The 20,749-nt window shown below is 37.6% G+C and overlaps 1 protein-coding gene across 2 annotated transcripts in view; it reads right to left on the bottom strand.

The window, feature by feature from the left end:
* Nucleotides 1-713: 713 nt before the first annotated feature.
* LOC149718752 (multidrug resistance-associated protein 1-like) overlaps nucleotides 714-20,749 on the bottom strand; it is a 53,271-nt gene continuing 33,235 nt past the window's right edge. For both annotated transcript variants that reach the window (XM_089852278.1, XM_089852279.1), the window contains 10 exons: nucleotides 19,084-19,174; nucleotides 15,316-15,683; nucleotides 12,001-12,168; nucleotides 11,341-11,516; nucleotides 8,469-8,577; nucleotides 7,868-8,392; nucleotides 3,823-4,022; nucleotides 3,604-3,730; nucleotides 1,616-2,385; nucleotides 714-1,059 (listed from right to left, as the gene is read on the bottom strand). In XM_089852278.1, the coding sequence (XP_089708404.1) occupies nucleotides 948-1,059; nucleotides 1,616-2,385; nucleotides 3,604-3,730; nucleotides 3,823-4,022; nucleotides 7,868-8,392; nucleotides 8,469-8,577; nucleotides 11,341-11,516; nucleotides 12,001-12,168; nucleotides 15,316-15,683; nucleotides 19,084-19,174 (2,646 nt within the window). In that variant the 3' untranslated portion in view covers nucleotides 714-947. The remainder of the gene's footprint in view (nucleotides 1,060-1,615; nucleotides 2,386-3,603; nucleotides 3,731-3,822; nucleotides 4,023-7,867; nucleotides 8,393-8,468; nucleotides 8,578-11,340; nucleotides 11,517-12,000; nucleotides 12,169-15,315; nucleotides 15,684-19,083; nucleotides 19,175-20,749) is intronic.

The raw sequence follows: 20,749 nt of genomic DNA, 5'->3' as shown, positions 1-20,749 counted from the left end.
CTAAAATTTCAAACCAATATACCAAAGATAAAACCTATTTCCAAATCATGCGGGTAGATTTCTCGGGCGAGTAAGTGAAAGTTAAAATTGATAAGTACAAAAGTAAACTAATTTCAGAAATATGGCGGGTTGACTTTCGAACTACACTCGCTTATGCATTTAATTCATTTCTAATGTCAACATGATTAGACTACTGTTTAATAGTTTACAAGGTAACAAAAGATGTTACGTTGGTGAGGAATATGTGTATATCTTCCTTAGTAAGCGTGGTCTTTCACAAAGCATTACCTAATTAAAAATTTTAATCATTTGGGTAGAATTGTCATTTTTTAATTAGTACGATGGAGAGATCGAAATAGCGGTAACGGATAAAAGCACGTATGTAGTACTAAAGAACACGACTTCATTGTAAAAACTGCAAATCGAGTTATGCTGTAAATTTTATCAAAATTAATACTTAAACTTAATTCTTATCCATGAAAATCGCTTAGCGCAATGAGAAATGTTGTACCTTTCATTTAAGACCGTTCCCAAAACTAAAAAACGTATAGTTTTTGTAAAATCCGAGTAACCGGATTGTTTTTTTCAAAACATTTCCCATGTTATTTCTATGGGAAAAATTCCTGTTTTTCATCAAAAGGGGTGATTAATTTTATGGAAATGAAAACCAGCCTTAGCAACTTTATATTTCATAAAATAAACTAATGGATGGATATTTTGAAATTTCAACCACACATTATGGGCCCGAATTGTAATTCTGTGGAATATTTTCAAAACAGTAAACATAATACAAAAATTTACATCCAATCAAAAAACCACCCTTATACATTAAGGGCAGTATGAAGTCTTATCTAAGAGAGCTACCGCTCAGAATTTTTTTTATTCAGTTTATCAGGTAGACCGGTAATTATCAGTCATCATTGATTTCCAAGGTTAAAACAAAGCTTCTACGGAAGATTAGCATCTTTGGCCAAAGCATGGAACAATGATTGATCATTATTCAAGAGACCCTGCGGCGAGTCGAATTCTACAATCTGACCATGATCAAGAACCATCACTCTATTGAAAGTTAAAAGACAAAATAGGTAATTACTTTGCCGCATGGTTAATACCAAAAGTTTATCATGCACCAAGTACCCAAATATAGGTTACAATTGGGCATATTCCGCAGGCTACAGTGACGTCGGAACTCGTATAGCGCGAAGATCCGAAGAGAGAAAATTTTGAAATTTCTGTAGCGGTGCAGCCACCAAGCAGTCGAGACGATTACTAAATGGGTCACATGAAAAAAATTATCCAATGGAATAAAGGAGATTTTTACGTTCCGTATAGGCAGACATTGGGGGGAACGAATTTTAATTAAGCAACTCTAAATCCCTCTCTCTTTCGTGAGATAGAGGCGGTTTCAGTTCTGAAACGTTGTAAAAGGGATAAAAGAAACGCTAGGCTAGGCAGTAAAATTTTGTATTGAAGTTGAGGTGATAAATGATACGGAGAGAGTATAGGGTTTCATTAAAGGGAGCTAGGCAAACCACTATTTCCATACGAGTAGCAGCCATTTCTCTACTTAGAGGCATGATAAACTTATGTTAATACCAATAGTGGGTATACTAACTTGTCATAGTCCAATATGGTTTTAATTCTGTGCGCTATGGTGATGATGGTGGAGTTGGCGAATTCCGTCCTGATGGTCTCTTGAATGAGCTCGTCGGTGTCCATATCAACCGATGCAGTCGCTTCGTCCAAGATAAGGATCTTAGTGTTCCTTAACAAGGCACGAGCCAAGCATACTAACTGACGCTGCCCGACACTCAGATTCTGTCCTCCTTCAGCCACGTAATGGTCTAGCCCATGCTCTAGTGATGTCACGAAAGATTTCAGGTGTGAGTGCTCCAGGGCAGCCCACAGTCGCTGGTCGTCTTGTTGTCCGAACGGATCCAGGTTGAGTCTGAGCGTGCCCGAAAACAGGACGGGCTCTTGGGGGATGATGGTCAGCCGCGATCGCAAATCAGACAGGCCTAATCCTTCCACCTCCACTCCGTCTATCACGATCTGGCCCTGTACTGCCTCGATCAGACGGAAGAGCGCGAGCGTCAGCGACGATTTTCCAGCACCTGTTCTTCCCACAACGCCCACTTTCTCTCTGGCCTCGATCCTGATATTAATGTCCTTTAACACCAAATCCAATCCTTCGCGATATTTGGTACTGTAGTCACGGAATATGATTTGTCCAAGTTGAGGCCACTCAGTTGGCGGTTGACACTCTGGTTTACTCCACTCCGCTTCAGACACCAAGTGACAGTATTCGTCAACTCTTTCTAATGAGACTATATTGGTTTCTAAACCCGTAAATGCAACGATAAAGCATTTGGCATTTTGTAGAAGCTGCGAGATAAAATTATTAAATTGTTAGAAAGTTCGTAGAAGAGTGATTGTCTGCTTATTTTCTTAACATTGAGACACTTCAATAATAAGGGGGCGTTATTAAGTAAAATTAGAGTTAGTTGTCTAGGGAAAATAATTAAATTAAGTATCGTCACTGGGATAATGAATAAACAAAAAACGGGTCGAGATCAGTCCAAAAGTAATCGTTAAATTTACTCCTGATTCAAAATTTAGATAGTTATTATAATAAAACACATAAAAAACAATACATAACAGCATGAAACAAAATAACATACAAATTGACTAACATAATACAAAGAAGGATTTGGCTGGATACCCTTATAATTTAAGTTATCTCGAATGTTAACTCAAAGCGACCTGGTCCACGGAGTAAGAGAACGGAAAATTCGCGAAGAAGGCGCGCACTTATTTTTTTAATACTGAACACGTGCACTAGAGTTAGTTTTCAATATTAATTTATCCTGATAATTTGGCGGGGATTATCACTTAGTAAACCTGAATGTGTTTATGTGGAGTTTTAAAAACGGACAGAGATTTCCCATTGCACGTCAGCTTCCGACTAGTCCTGGTCTCTAAAGTATTTCACCTTTTCAAAGATTTTCCCTGACATTATTTTTCTAAACCAACCCCTTGAACCGAGGTTGTTTTCTTTAAGGTCGGTATTTACAGTTTATTTACAAAATATAAAAGTAGGAATCTTCTAACCAATATAAGTAAATATCGTTGCAATATTTTTTGTTTTAAATAATGAATAGTTCGTGTTTCATTAAAATTTCCGGAATCTTAGTAGCCCGTCAACTTACAAATTTAAATATTAAGTTAGTTATGTGTTTTAATGCCAAGTGGGATGGAGGATATCAGGAATTGCATTGTCGCAACAAATGTAGCTGGATCGTAACTATTACAGTAATGATTTCCTTTTCTTTCCTTAGGAATGATATTGTTGTTTAAAATTTCATTGGCTGGCTTTTTTACTTTGTTAAATATCTATCTTGAAAATTTATCTTTAACGGAAATTTAAGATTGAAAAAGACCCCATTTGCACGAAGTGACTTCAAAAGAAATCGAGCTAGAAGCTCAATGCAATTTCTGATGTTTCCTCTAATTCTCTCTGAATACAACTTTCTGTAACAACTGCTAAAAAACAAGGAACCATTCCGTGGCCGGGAGGATATTGGTGCAATTTTTTAAGTTTACCTCATCGGCATTAGACAAGACCATTCCAACAAAATCTGTTGGCATTGATTCTTTGCTCAAAATAACGAGAAGTGCTATGCAAAACATTAAGCAATTGCCCAAGATATTGTAGCGTACTGACAGCCATCTGGAAATTCATTAACGAAAACAGCTTTTTATGTGGCAAATTAACAAAAAGAGTGGTTAATATCCAACTCTGAAATTCCGTGCGAGGAATACCTTTTTGCCATGTTCATCATATAATTAGCAGCAGTGCATTCGTCGATTAGCTTCAAGAAGTGTCCTTCAAAGATCTCTTCGGCGTGGCACGCTCTAATGACAGTGCTGCCAGCCACCGATCCTCCTGCGTGCGAAAACAAGTAAGAGTCTCTCAAGCTAGTTATTCGCTTCAATTGACGATTCCCAGACATGAAGAAACGCTGCAAAAGACATCAAAAAGTACATATATCAGCACAGGCAATATTATAAAGAAGTTTCCGCCATTTGCGCACGAACACTCTTCAATTTCTTCTTCTTTTTTTCAATTTTGAGCTACAATATTAACATTTGATAGACTGGTGCTATATTAGAATATTAAATCGAAAAATGCTTTGACTTAGAACAAATTACGGACAAGGAAATCGCAATGGAAATGTAAAGTCGAGGTTCTTTTTCAGGAAAAATAAATTCAGATTTCCTGTTCAGAATCCTGATTGTATCTAAAATCTTCCTCAAAGCTGGGTTAAAATTATTCCATAGGGTTTAAAGTAGACTTGTACAGCTCTCTAGTCACTACACACAAACCTCGACGCAAAAAAAATCCTTTCACAAATTTTCATCCTTTTATCAGAACACCCACGTTGGTATCTCGTGATGGCCTAACTATCTCTAATTTTTTCTAGATCAAACTCTATTTTCACTTCCACGAGAAATTTGTTAACAAAAAGGCAGGGCGATACACGATTGATCGGAGGTGCTAATTTAAAATTATCCCTGAAACATCAACTTATTTTCAATTTTAAAATATTTCGGAGTCATTTGAGATGGCACGCTCATGCATAGAAGATAGATTGTAGCGGGAAATTCGAACAAAGGCTAAACTTCATCTGTTTTTGAATTCTGGTTTTATTATTGTGAGTGTGAAGTGCAGTGTTTTGCTAAAGAAATTGGATATTAAATCCCTAGTCGCGAACTAAAACTAGAACTAATCCACGTGACCAGGCAAGGCTGAGAGTCGGAAAGAAATGGAAAAACCTAGTATTATTTTAATTCGATGATGGCTTTTTTTCGTCGTTTAAGAATAACTAATTGGCAGTTTATGAAAAATGTATTTCCGTGACAAAGAAAAACACGTTGAAGCGAGTTACAAAAGAGATTCCGTTCAATCGACGATGTTAATAAACAACAAGATGGCCCCGGCCAGATTAGAGCCCCATCGTTTGTAAGGCTCCAGCAATCGAGAACGTTTTACTTGTGAAACACTGTAGTTAGTACGCAATCGTAAAAACCCAAAGACACAAGTTCAGAAATATCCGACCCCAAAGATACAAGTTGAGAAGTATCCGACCCCAAAGATACAAGTTGAGAAGTATCCGACCCCAAAGATACAAGTTCAGAAGTATCCGACCCCAAAGATACAAGTTCAGAAGTATCCGACCCCAAAGATACAAGTTCAGAAGTATCCGACCCCAAAGATACAAGTTCAGAAGTATCCGACCCCAAAGATACAAGTTCAGAAGTATCCGGCCCGAAAGATACAAATCCAGAAGTATCCGACCCGAAAGATACAAATTCAGAAGTATCCGACCCGAAAGATACAATGATCAAACGCATAACGCTCATTTAACACTATGTTAGCTCTATCTAAACCCTCATTTGAATTAACCGCCAAAACGTTCCAGTCAAACATAACATAGATGACGTTAGCTACCGAACGAGAACGAAACACATGAGGAGCGCGGTAGGAAACGGGGAAAATCGTTATCTATTTAATTAGCACATACATAAAAAGAAAATAAAAATAAAAACCCCAAACATACAAATTTATAAGTATCCGACCCCACAGATAAAAATTCAAAAGTTTCCGACCCCACAGATTAAGAGGTACCCCACCCCACATCAACCCGACATTTTAGAGATAAGAATAAATAATACAAAACTAGAGGTTTCTATCAACTCTCTATGGCTCAGTTGGTAGAATGTCTGCCTATTGCGCCAGCGACCCGGGTTCGATTCACGGGTCTGACCTGAAAAAATTTTAATTATAATTAAATCTCTAACCGAGCCCAGTAACCCCTATGGGTGGGTTGTGGTAATATAAAGTTCCTTTTAAGCTAAAATCTGACGATAACGAAGCGACAACCCCGGCCACTACTACTACTACTACTACTAGTACTACGACGGCTCGGGTCAAACTAAGAGCCTCATCGTATACTACGATGTGGCTAAAAAATAATAAGTGAATTTTTGTTTCGGAAAAGGGACTAATTCGCTTTTTTTTAAAAGAATGCACACAAAATTTATAAGACTGGTTTTTTCCATTTTAAAAAATACCCTGGGCTTTCTTAAAATTTTTAGCAGTAACGAAAAGTTGACATCCAAATTCTACATGTCTAAATGGATACAGGGTGTTTCTGATAAGCATGTCATAAATTAAAGGGTGTGTTCAAGGGTCTCTAAAATATTCTTTAGGTAGAACTTTTCACAATACCAAAAATATTTGGTAAGGCACCAAGATCTTATCAATCTGTGCATCTTTTGCGGTTGCGGCTGGCCCGGCGGCTCGGGATGGGTCTCTCACGCTCAGCCGCATATACCTAGCCAAGGCTTAGTGTCGTTCTCAAGTCTAATTATTAGCAGATAGATTTTTCGGTTGAAATTAACAAAAAAATCTTATATTACATTGTTGAAGACTTTTTAAATGACTCGAAAATTTTAGAAACTTGAGCTATAAAACGTTGAATATTTCTCGATATTTTATAACGACTAGCGAACAATACCGCAAATTTGCCTTACGAGCTTCTTGGTTAGGTCGACTCGACGTCCGATGCAAAAAATAGTACTGGAGCCGTCGCCGATTGGTCTGGCATTAAAGAGGTTATCTACGGTTAGAGGCTTATGATTGGTTAAAAGGTTTTTTAATCGTCTGCTTAGATTTTAATTAAGCATATAATGGTTTTAAAGAAATAGTTTCCCAGAATTCACATAGTAGCAAACAACGTGAGAAAGGTAAAGTGGTGTTTAATAGGGAGTGTAGGTTGGTTTTATGCTGTGCAGTTGCGCGAATTTTTAGGGTCTTTTTAAGCTTTGTTAGGCTCACATTAGTTCTCCGGATTGATATGGCTTCCTTTTCTTAATCCCTTCTTGTAATAAGTGAATTTGTTTTTCAGGAGAGGACATTATTACATTTGTTTATCATTTGGTTTAAGAATATTTCGAGTTAGAATGCCATGAATTATAAGTTTCACCAGGAAGTCATACCCTTCATTGAAGGGATAATTGGGGTAGTTTCTCAAGTGATGTCTGGGGTAAAAGAAGGATGAGCCAAACAAGATATTAAAAAAGGCAGATGACTGGGTTATAAAAAAGTATATTCACATTTCACAACTAGGTTTACTACACCGTTTTCTCGTCATATAGAAACCAAAGCAGGGAATAAGCCCAGAGAAATGGTCCAATGGAAGACCTAGAACTATGGCGTTCTAAGTGCGCGGTCATAACTCTTGTTTTCTATTACAAGACAAAACTATTATTTCATTGAGTAATGAGCTTTCACCTCACTCTGAACCGTTTGAAAGATCTCTATGACTGAAAACGAAATTTTACATTCCAGCCTATCCAAAAGGCTTGAAAACGGTTTCAAAATCTATTGTGTAAACGCGGCTGTAGAGACCCCCAAACAAATGCTAAAAATTTCTTGAAAGCCCCAACTTAAGGTTGTATTCGGTAGTATTAAAATAGCATAGTGAGGGAGGCATATATGCCAGCTGGTCCCCCCCCAAATGCACATTCAGAAGTACTAACATTTTATAATAGTTCTATGAAAAACAGCCCTATTTAATGAAGTCATTTTTGTGCTTAAGTTGCACGCATAGACTCTTAGATTAAATTTATCTTCGCAACCCTTCATTTTTAATAATTTTGTCCATTTTTTCATGCTAAGCCCTACAAAAAGGCAATCCATATCGCTCTCAAAAAGATTTCTTTGTATATAACAACTTCAAATTAAAGGATGACATAATACTGAAAAATTTCTCTAAACAAGAGACAGAAATACATATCCTACCTGAAGCAATATGTATCCAGCAAAAACAGTTATGAAGGGAATGACGAATATCGGTAAAACAATCGCATTAGTCAATGTGAAAAGTACTAAAGTGATCAATAACATAACGGTTGTTCTTAAGGCTGATGGTAATTGCTGGTCGAGAGTGTCAATGTCCTGAGAGAAGCGATTGAGTAGCCTTCCAACTGGGGTCGTGTCGAAGAACAACATGGGAGAACGACATACGGTGACTAGCATTTTCTCGTGCAAACACTTTGCCGCTCGTAGACAGCACGAAAAGGTAATGATTACGCCCACAAATGACGCAGTGGCTTGGCTAAGACCAATAGCGACTAAGACTGCTATACGGGTTGTCTCTAAATAAGGATTGGCTTTAAAGTCTTCTTTCGTGTCCTCGCACCACAGTGCCAACCAATACACAGACGCCAAAGTAAAGATCGGATATCCGCTGACTATTATTACACAGATTATACACCATATTCTTCCAAAAGCTTTGAAATATTTTTTATATGCTGAAAAAGATATCTGCAAAAGCAGAAACCAAAACGAAATCAAATATTTTGAAAATGTGAAATTTCTCAAGAAATCAAAAAATACATACATTGCCTTCTTTGAGAGTCTCTTTAGTCATGAGTTTAGCCTCTTCTTGGAGTGACACTTTTCCTTTGGACGTTTTAAGGTGCAATTTCCCAAGTTCTTTATTTAAAATACTATAAAAAAAACGCACTTTGAAAAAATAACATGAGTACTATATATGCAGGCAGTACACGTCTTGTTGCTTTAGTTAGTTCTAGAGATTAAGTGGCTCAAAGTACGTAATTGCAGCCACTTTTCATCGAACCCCTTACAATGCACTATAAAACTTGGTACACGTACGTTAACGGGCCGGCCTTAAGCTAGATTCCAACTCGACCGAAATCACGCTGCTGGCCCATTGGGCCGAATCCCATTAGACCGAATGCCCCATTGAACCGAATCCCGTTGGACCGAATATAGCCAAAATGTGCGGGTTTATTATCTTAAAATTTTCATTGCTATTAAAAGATATATTTTAACGCCGTATTTTAAAACCGAATTAAAAAAAACCTCTTTGGGTTTAAAGAAAATACCCTTGTCTTTAAGCGTCTATCAATACACTTTCCTATATAAATAATGATACTGTGATGGTCAAATCCCAAGTTTAAAAGGATGCCTCTATTGTAACCGAGCCGAATCAAAGCCAACCTAAAATGACCCGTAAAACAATAAATATTTTGGAAAAGGCATATATTTTTTGTTCAAGGAACTTAATAAATGCAGCGTTAATTGCTCCAGAATCTTAACAAAAATAATTTGTTGGAAAAGCCCCGCTTTTATTATGCAAGGACCTCAATAAAAATAAAAATATTATGGAAAATCGCTTATCCTACCACTTCCAATCCTAACCTAACCAAACCTAACCTAACCTAACCAAACCTAACCAAACCTAACCTAACCTAACCTAACCAAACCAAACCTAACGGGATTTAAAATCATATTTCAGATAAAATCGGTCGATTGGGAATTCGGTCGAATGGGATTTGATCCAATGGGAGGACACCGAAATGCTGACGGAAATCCGGCAGAAAGGGGTTTCACCGAATTGTTTTGTCAAGCCCGACGGAAGTTCCGTTCGGCTGGGCGTAACATGTGTTCTATTTTTTTACGACATGTTCGGCTTTAAGACGGTGTCTTAGCCAATGAAATTAAACTATCTAGCGACGCCATACCTTTCAAGACCGCACGCACACGCGGTATCGGTCGATAGTCAACCTTTACATATTTTTATATGGGGGTCTATCTTAAAGCACGATAAAAACCGATGGAATTCACACACCTGACGGTGTGCGTGGTGTGAATGGTAAGCACTACAAGTGAATTTTGATGTCGTCAGGGGTGACGAATTCTACACCTCCTCAAGCAGAAAGACCCAGAATATGGCCTTGAAAAAATAGTCATCAGTGAAATCTACCCATTCTTTATATATTTTGATGGAAGTTCTTATTACACGCGAGCGACGCCGCGGGTAACAGCTAGTCCCTTTTATATTCACTTATTAATATTCACAGTGATTTGGGTTTTACACAAAAGATCTTTGCGGATTCTTATTCAACACAAAACATTATCAGTTTTTTTTTTCAAATTAATATCAAAGTTTCACGCAACGTAATAAAGTAGATAGCAGTTCAATTATTTAGAATGGGTTGCATTATGTTGGGTCATTCTAAAAATTATGGAACATTTCTTGGATTTTGTGACAAAATAACTAGTGTTAAGTTCATTTCAGTCAGTAGGTCAAAAACGAAGTCATGGTTCTACTTTTTGGAAAAAAACTCGGAACAAAAAATGCTTCCGCTTATTGGCTATAGGACGTGCTATTTGGGTCTTCAACTCAGTTCCTAACTTGCTTCTATGAACAATGCGAACATAAACCGATTGCTTGAAAGGTTTTCGCTTCGAATTTAAGGGGATAAATGGGATTTCTTTTATTATTTATTATATTGCTGGTCAAAATTATTTGATTACTTCGTGGAGCGTTTTTATACATATTAAAACAATATGCAGTACTGTATAGCTGCAATGTATAAATGTAAAGATATTTCGAAAAGTTACGTTTCCCATTGTTTTGTAATAAACAACCAAAACGTTTTAGTAAAGGTAAATACAGCGTGTCCAATAAAAGTTTACTTATTGGTGTAATGAAGAATGCCTCGCTTCAGTTGACTTGTCACATATTTGCAACTTATATGTACGCTAGTACGTACATACTTTGAATTTATTTTTAATCCACAACATTGAATAAAAGGTAGTTACAACAGTGCGTACGTGTAGAACTTGCGGATCATTCTTTCTTTTGCAAAGGCTCTTCAAATCTAAGTTTAATGTGATAATGTTTCCTTGGGGTGGCTAAGATTCCGCAATGTTTTTAATTAACAGATCAAAGTCAATTATAATAAGAGGTTATAAAATGGATACTCGAACCTCCTAGATAAAAGGAGTTTTCCTCCGCGGTATAACACGGTTTCTCCTTTCCATATAAACTTGCCGAGGCTAACGGCAGTAGTTAGTATAGGGTGCTGTCGGTTAGCTGTAGCATAGGGGCTAGCCACCACCCCTCTATGCATTGTAAAGGGACCCACCTGTAAACAAGCCACAGGCTTAGTGTGGAAATCCCTTCATAGACAAAGCTTATATTATTATTAAAAATACGATCTTTAAAAATAATGCGATACTTCATGACGAAATATTTTCTGCAAATTGAAATTTTTGTCTAAAAGTAAGATATGTAATTTTTTGAAATTAATGGTGTTTTAAAGTCATGTACTTTCATTTCCAAATTACAGTCCCGTATCTATTAGGTTTTTAAGTTTTTGTCCATAAAAACCATTCTTATTAATCAAATCATAGAACAAAAATTTTTTATATTCATGAAAACCCACACACTATTTACTCACGATGGTTCCACTTTGCCTTCATTGTTTAAGTGTTGTGCAAAATAATCTCTGGCCACTCCCTGACGGCTCATGATCTCGTCGTAAGTTCCCATCTCGATTACTCGTCCATCGTTCATGAAAAGGATCTCATCCACTTGTCTTATGAAGCTCAAGTTATGCGTCACCAAAACTCTCGTCTTAAAAAAATTACCAGACAAGCAAACTTTCACGCACGAGGGAGAGTTTAAATGATTATCATTCCATTAAAGTAAAACTATACGATACAATTTTCTCCTTTTTATCGATAGAGCGTATAAAATAATGACTAGGTCAATTGGAAGCACGGTTTTATCTGAAATTTTAAAGAAGGTACCGTAGGTACAAGCAATTAAGTTTCTATTAATGGGCCTATCGAGTTGGCCTATACCGCGAAGCACCCGCCAGACTGAGGACTAGTGGAAACTTGAGTGCTTGAATATTCTTGAATATTACACATTGAAATGTGCCAATCGGTATATTCATAATTTTATTAGTTCTTTCGAATGTAAAGAAGAAAATTTTATCGTGAAGTATACCTTTAATGCAAAAGTGCTAAAAGGAACGTTATACAGTAGATAATATTCTGCTCGGTCTAGGGTGGCTATGACCTTACATGTGAAGCAAAAGTCTAACGCCACTTACTTTGCCTCTAAGCAACCCTTTTGGTCCGATGACTTCGTTGAAGAGGTATTTAGCCACGTGAGAATCAACCGCTCCCAATGGGTCATCAAATAGATAAATATCGTCATTCCGATAAATTGCTCTGGCCAAGTTGACCCTTTGCTTTTGACCGCCACTTAAGTTGATACCCTATGTTAAATCAAAAATTTAGTTCTCTTTTTTTAAATTAAACTTGTAAGCGACCCTGTTTAAAAAAAATGTATAACTAAAAATATTCATGTCAACCTTTTTTATCGTTATTTGGCCAATGACAATTTTGATCTTTGAACTCTTACTGTTTTTTCCTCTAGAAAAGATAATCTTAAAACTTCAGTTACAGTGTTTTTATTCAACCTTACAAGTTAGGGATTCTTCTGTGAGTCCGCTTTATGGATAATATCGAATTGTAACTCGGAACTGACTACTTTAAGCTGCTATTAAAGACATTGTTTTTGTTAACTTAACTGAAGTCGTTGTTGGTTATACTATCCTCAATTTAAATCCGCGCTTGTCGAACGAACATACTTCAAACTATATAAACTTTCGGACTTTTTTCAGTCGAGTTTGAAAGCAATTTAAGCTCTTCCAATACGAGTAACTAAACTTTCGCGTAAGTTGCGTAACACTCTATAATACATAGTAAATAAGAACAAGTCCTACAAAAACCCTCTACCACCCCAATTCCCCCTTTTTTACGGGAAGCCCTCACATGAGCGGTTCTCGTCGAGGGGGTAGACGCTCTGGATGTCTGTGTACACCTGAGTTCAAAAGAGTTCAGCTTTGACAGTGTATTGAGTTCAAAGCCTTCGGAACTCAGAGTTCAGCTTTGACAGTACATTGAGTACATGACATATTGTACACCTGAGTTCTCAAGTGTCTACCCCCTCGGTTCTCGTATGAGCGGATTTCATAATAGCGGTCCTCATAACAGCAGTTCCCTAAATAGCGGTTTCCCGAAATGGCAGTTTACCCGTTAGAGCAATTACCGATACAGCGGTTCTCGTAAACGAGGCGTACCGTTAAAGCAGTTCTCTGAAGAGCAGAAAAACAGATATGCGAAAAACCCAAGTTGTTTATATCTGAGTTATATGAACTCAAATAGAACTAGGTCAGATATGGATAATTTGGTTAGGTTAAAGTTGATTATTTCAGCAAAATTGTTGGAGGAATTTCCGCCATATTGCAAAATGGCGGACAAAATCGTGAAAACGTTTAATAACTCCGGTTCTACTAAACCGATTAACACGTAATTAGACTTCAATTGTAGATCACCTTGAAACACCTCTTAAGATATTTTGTCCTACAACTAACCGGAAGTTCACAATCTGACTCTGAAGATTAGCCTCATATAAAAATGGGAATTTAAAGCATTTTATGGTTTCTATATTCAGAATACATTTCCAAAATCGAGAGAAAGTTAAAAAACTATGGTTCTGCTAAGTATTAACCGATTAACAAGTTATTAGGCTTCAATTGTAGATTACTTTCAAACACATAATTCATCCTAAAGATATGTTGTCCTACAACTAACCGGAAGTTCACAATCCAGCCCGGAAGGTAAGGCAAATCTAACTTTTGAGTATTTCGAAACGGTTTCAAGCGAAATAAATGCAAAGAGGGTTTACTTTTAAACCTAAAATATATTCTTCCCATTATATTTTTACCTCTTTAAGTGACGATGACGTCACGGAGAGACTAATATACAATAACTTGTATATTAGTATATTTATCAATATTGGTTAAGCTTAAGTTTAATCAGAGTCCTCTACTTGAGGTTGAGCCTCAAAATCTCTATGTTCATTTGAACAAGATACTCCCTTGCATTGTCTACAAATTGAAGAACAGACTGGACCAGTTTTACCGCATTCACATTTCAAGTCACAGACTTCCTTGCATTTACGAGGGATCTTCTGCAGAAGCTCAGCTGGAGTAGGTTGTAGAGTGGTAACGATTGGTTTGAGTTCAGATCCTACCTGTCTCCAACCCCATTCTCTAGCATTTAGGCTGCTTCTAAGCCACGTTTGAACTTGGTGATAAACTCTATTTGAATTCTGCTTTCCTGCCGCACTTGTTGGTGGAAGAGAAGCTAATTCAAAAGGTCAATTCCATAATCTTTATTTAAAGTATACACTTGGTTATGTCAACTTTGTTTCACACGCTTTAACTCAACTTTAGCCGTATTAACAAGTGTGGGCGAACAATGGTTTATATTAAAATTATGATGGTACAAAGGCTGTTTTACCCTCTCCCGTACTATACATTATAGCTCTTGTCAGAAAAGAAACAAAATTTTTCAGTAATAGGAACTATATGTTTAATTTTGGAAACTTATTCTGAAAATAGAAACCATAAATGCTTTAAATCCCCATTTTTTATGTGAGGCTAATCTTCAGGGTCAGATTGTGAACTTCCGGTTAGTTGTAGGGATACATATCTTAAGAGATGAATTATGTGTTTGAAGGTGATCTACAATTGAAGTCTAATTACGTGTTAATCGGTTAAGGAGAACCGGAGTTATTAAACGTTTTCTCGATTTTGTGTGGGAGACCACGTTAAAGAGCGTTGAAAAATCTATAAGATCTGAAATTTTCAGCTTTGTTTCAATTTGTTCCGGGTTAAAACCTATTTTTCCTGTACTATATCATCCTTGCTTCTATAGCGCGAGCAGCCTGCGTCCGCGAGTCGCGTGATCCAGGAGGCTATGCTTTAACTTTTAGCATTGCCTGCCAAATTGTAGCAGACGACACATAACAATCATCCTCTAGAAATACGGCCGACCGAAACCTATTTTCTTAACAGTAGTATGACTTTGTGTGACGTCTCGAAAAGCAGTTGCACGTGACCAGCCCGACTTTGCGAAATCACCTTTTATAGACAAGACTTAATTGCGGGGCAACTAAAAGTAAGACTCTCTTCTCAGCGCGGGTTTCCTCTTCTTTTTCATTGCCCTAATTAAAGCATAGCGCGGCTCCAGTGGATCCCCTACAAGTTGACTTTCCTTATGAACTCCAGTTTTGGCTTGGCGAAGGCTGGCTAACGGCGTTTGTGGGCGGGATTTATACGTGCATGAATAAATCCCGCCCACTAGCCTTTGCCAAGCCAAACCCGGAGTTCAGGAGGAAAGTCCCCTTGTAGGGGATCCACTGGAGCTGCGCTATGCTTTAATACCTGTGCGCACATTTAGGCACGAAAGAGAGTGAAAAATCTAATTTTGTAAGTTTCTTCTATTTTGACTGTCATACCTCTGTTGATAATTTAACGGTCTTCCACTCACAAAAGGTTTCCATTGATACTTACCCTCTCTCCTATCTCTGTTTCATCATAAGCGGGTAGGTCGTTGAGATCTGTTTGTAAGGCGCATGCGCGTATAACATCGTTATATCTTTCCAGGTCCATGTCGTCGACGAAGAGTATATTCTTTTTGAAAGAAGTGTTCTGGATCCAGGGTTGTTGAGTGACGTATCCCACTCTCCCGGCAACTCTCACCTCCCCCTTCATTTTCTTAATCTCGGAAACCAGAGTGGCTAATAATGAAGACTTGCCACAACCCACCGGTCCCACCACGGCCACCAACGAACCACGGGTTACTTTGAAATTGATGTCATTCAGAGATGCTGCTTCCTCGTCCATGTTCCAATAAAATATGCCATTCTTAACCTCAATTGCTGAAATTTTCATAGTAATGAATTTTTGTACCAATCGTTCTTGGAAAATGACAAGTCAAAAGAAATTGCTAGAAAAATCAAAGCCCAGATGTATCATTTCGCTGTTTTAGTTTTGTACGAAAAAATTCTTAAATATGCCTTTGACATGTGAATGGCGTAAAGTCAACGAATGTATTTCACTCAAGATCAGATTATCTGAAAAAAAATATTGCAACGCGTCTCGGTTGGAAGTATGTGAAATATGAGGGAGGTTTCGTTTAATAACTGAGTTTAGTGTTGAATAACGGAAAACATAACTGATTGCAAAACTTGCAAAGAATGCAGTAAAGTAAAAGGCGCATATGAAAGCAAAGAGGAGAGAGAGGGAGATAGAAACGCGCCTTATAAAATCCGCCGAAAAATGGGAAAATAGGGGGTAGTAAAAACTATTTTCGGTACGTTTAGTTTTAGGACGCACATCCTTTGCGCATGGGGGGATTGACCTCCTCGCCTTATCTCTGTCACCCCTTCGTCAACTGTGCGCGAGAAAGCAGCGCTCAGGCGCCGCGGTGTACCGTAGATTTACCCCCGTTTTCACCACGCATGGATCCCGGCTGCCTCTACTGATTCTCTCTCCCTCTTTCTCTCCTCTTTGATGAAAGGACTAATGGCGTCCCTAGTCGAGAGTTAATTGAGGTCGAGTGTCCACAACCAAAAAAGGGATAGGAACAAGACGACCCAAGGGCTCGTAATAGCAGCCACATCGTGTCATACTTAACAGGAGTACAGAAAATTTGAGTGATAGCCCCTCGATGCGCTACTGTTATAAAATTATTACTGATTTTTTTTACTTCAGTTATAATTATATTGTGACACGAACGGAAAACGTGAGTGAGTACCCCCAGGTTGCGCAACTTTTAACAGTCGTAAAACGAAATACCCTTTAAAAGAAATACAGATAATCACTGTGAATAGCCCCTCGATGCCCTAACAAAAAATTATCCTTACTTCAATAAATTTACTTACGTTATTTTGTAATATCTGGGGCCCCAAGCTAGTACCTTCTTTTAAAACTCTTCTCGATTTATGGAGAAATAGACGTAACTTCTAATAAGAAACACCATCATAAAACCATTCCAAATATAACGTCGGTATATTTTCCTTTTGCTTTAAAAAATTCCCCTCGATTTCTTTGAATTTTGAAATAGGGGAGCGAGATAAAAAGCGTTAAACCCTTATTGTTGACGGGTAACCTCCAATTTAAATTAAGGCAATACTAAAATCCTCTCTCTCTAACTTTAAATATATCGACCAAACGTAAACCACAATTCACAAAGCTTAACCTTACTTGTACAATTAAATTCAGTTCTTAAACTTACTATTATAATCCTCATCCTTTTAAAATACACGAACGAAAAATATTACCTCACCACAATTCTCTCACATACACTCTCCCTTCAATGACGAACGAAAAATTTTATACTGCCAAAGGCATAAAATAACCATTTCTTCAGTTAGCTCTGACATAACCATTTCTTTGGGTAACTCTGACCACATTCCAAATGGCGAAAAACTACTATAACCACCACCACCACCACACCCACCACAGGTTCGCGGGACAAACTAATAGCCTCATCGTATATCTACGATGTACGATGTGGCTAAAAATGTTATTTGGGGAAAGAGTGTTTGTGCATGAGAATGACGTCAAGGGAAACATATAGGGGTTTTCCTATGTGGGTGTTAGTGAGACCCCTGTATCTGAAAAACAGCATAGTTAATGCAGATGCGAAGGGGAAGCGGCTAGGGAATGGTGCATTATTATGTCTCTCATGCAGTTAGATAAAAATATTGGACTTTCATAGCTGAAGGATCACGTATTGTCTTTGCGAATTAAAACATTTAATGCTAAATTATGAGATTTTTCCTTTTTCACATCAAGGGAATAAAATTAGCTCTAGTGGCGGACGAATTTCTTTTGTAAATGACACGGACGGACAGTGATGCATATATATAAAGCGAGGGTGAAGAGGAAAATCAAGTGATTTTTTATCGATTATTTTACTAATTATAAGACCATTATGCATAGTGAAACATCCAGGAAATTTCTTCGAACGTTTTTAATTTTCAAATTAGGATCAGATTTTACGGATAATTTGAAAAAATGACCTCCGACCAATCACGTAACGCCCTGCCTTCCTGTTAATAAAATTTCTGATGCACGGAGATATTTCCTGGATGTTTCACTATGCAGAATAGTATTAAAATTAGTAGAGGAATCGATAAAAAAACTTGATTTTTACATATCACCCTCCCTTTAAGGTGTGGTGCCAATATTTAAAAATTTAAAACACAGCGAGTTTCACGAGAGGTCTCGCGGAGCCCAAATCCCCTAATACTATTTTCTTAAATTAAGCCGTTGAGACGCTCGGCTTTTGAGAGTACACGCTTTAAGCCTGGTTCACACCTGGCGAATTGAGGAGCGAATAGCCCGTCATGAACAGTTCGCTCGTCCGTTCGTCTAGTCTGACATAGTTTTGGCCATTCGCTCACCCCATTCTTCCGGAATAGTTTCCAATCTATTTTTAACGAGCGAATAGGTCAGCTTTGCCCGTATAAAATATGGGTGGGTAGGAGGCCTTTTATTCGCTGCTCAGCTCTTATCTATTATCGCCCAAATATCTATTTTCTAGCGACCAAAGAAGATATTTTTCTTTCTTTCATCCAAATGTACTTGGAATTATCTTAAAACAAGACCAAGACATTCACCTGGCGGAATGCTTTCTCTCAAAATTGTGTCGTTCTTCTGAATATAAGGACCCACCATTTGCAATAAACTCTCAAATGTTGTCGGAGTCATTCTCAACCACTTCTTATAATTGGCTCTATCATTCATTCGTAATTGCCGCAATAGGTTAAAGATACTGAACTGGTTACGACGCTTAATCAAATCCCATACAGTCCTTTTGATTTTTTTCTTGGCCGGTGGATTAAGTTCATCTTCCAGCTACAAAAATCCTACCCCAATGCAATGCAAGCACCTTATTTCTATCATTCTATCATCCATTGGAAATGGTGAAAAAAAGACAAACCAGCCAAGCTTTCTGATTTTCCCGCCAATATGGCACCCCTTACAGCTATCATTTTGAAGAGTTCGCCCCTCAATTCGCCTAGTGTGACAGCTCTTCGCTTCTTCATTCGCTTGGATCTATTCGCTTAATTATTCGAGCCTCCAGTTCGCTCCTCAATTCGCCAGGTGTGAACCAGGCTTTAGTCGTCCAATTTTAAAGGCTCTCTGCTCCGCGCTTAATTAAGCAGATTTTTTCTTTCACTCCGAATGGATTCAGCCAATAACACTCTCTTTCGTTAGTATGTATTTAAATAATAAGGAAACACTTATCCAAGTCCTTCTATGACATACCATATTGGGCGTTGCGATCCATCTGCTCAACATAATCCTCGGTTTCCACAAGACTTAACAAGTTTGCGATTCTTCTTACAGAGACGTACGACTGTAAAGAATCATTTAAAGCATTAGTTTAATTTTGAAAATCTTTCGACAAAAGGGCAGTCAACAGGACATTCCTTAAATGGAGGATGAAGAGGAAAATCAAATTATATTTTATTGATTCTTCTACAAATTATAAGACCATTATGCATAGTAAAACATCCAGGAAATATCTCCAAATTATTTTAAAATTCAAATTAGGTTTAGATTTTATGGATAATTTGAAATAAGGACCTCCGACCAATCACGTAACGCCCTGCCTTCCTGTTAACAAAATATTCTTCTTATAATTAGTGGAAGAATCGATAAAAAATCACTTCATTTTCCTCTCCACCCTCTTTAAGGATTCTTTTAAAAACCAATTCCGTTGCATAGGTAATTTATCTTTTTGAGAATTTAACGAAGCGATGCCCAGGGCTAGTAACTCGGAGTAATCGGTGTACACGCGGTACCTTTGATGGTTTTAAAGGATTAAGCATAATCGTCAAAATAGTAACTATGACAGTGCTACAAAATTACGCATAATCCGCATAATCCGAACTTTGACAGAGCTAAAAAATTGCACATAACTCTAGAATTATGCGCAATTTTTAAGGCCCTCCTAGATAAAAAGCCAAAACTTCCCGCAATGTTAAAGAAAAATCACAGTTTTTCGCTAAATTTCTCGTAGAAAATGCATGGGGTTTTGTTGGTCCATCACATTGAATAACTTAAGCATCGTTTTCACTTGGCGTAAATCAGACGTTTTTTCCCGACGTCAAGCGACAACCGAAAAAAAACATAGTTACACTGGACCAAAATTACGTTGAGTGTGGCAATATTAGCTTTCTATTTTTTTCGCTGCCTTCTACTAGAGATGGGCCGATACCGATATTTGGCTAAACCGACATATCGGTATCGGTTTAAATTGGTATCGGAACATCTATAGAGATGGGCCGATACCGATGATATATCGGTATCGGCACCGATATTTGGCTAAACCGATATATCGGTATCGGTTTAAACTGGTATTGGCCCATCTCTACGTACTACGTTAACGCTCTGCTCGAGCCAATCAGCAATAGGCTCGACTCGTGACGTAATTTTCGACCACACGTGTTCTGTCCGCAATGTTTTTATTTATTTAGTTCCAAATCGATGCAGTTGAGAATGTCGAAGTTCAATGCTGAAAGTTTTTATTTAGAGGTTTGGAACCATCCACATCTTTATGATATGGGACACAAAAATTGCAAAGGCCAAAAAAAAAGAATGCACAATAGATTGGCCGAAATTGGTGTAATGAAAAATTTATCTGGTAAGCCTTGGTACCATTATTTGTGGCAACTACGCTAAGTGAAAACGCTATAAATTAGTTAAAACATGAGTAAAAAAGCAGCGAAACGCGCTATGAGTGACGAATGTATTTTTTTTTGCTATAGTTAAGCCAAAAAGAAAAAAGTAATTTAATTCAATACTTCTGCCTTTCACAATTAAATTGTTTAATTAGTAACAAATTATTAATTAATATTGTTTAATGAACTACACTATGGGATAATGGCTCAGCTTTGAAATCTGGCATTCAATTGGACTGTAAGGAAAA

The sequence above is a fragment of the Phalangium opilio genome, unplaced genomic scaffold, assembly GCF_054372755.1.
Source record: "Phalangium opilio isolate 3A_F unplaced genomic scaffold, DU_Popi_V2 ptg000002l_1, whole genome shotgun sequence".
NCBI lineage: Eukaryota > Metazoa > Arthropoda > Arachnida > Opiliones > Phalangiidae > Phalangium > Phalangium opilio.
The sequence above is the reverse complement of the archived record's forward strand: the minus strand, read 5'-3'. Positions and strand labels throughout refer to the sequence as shown.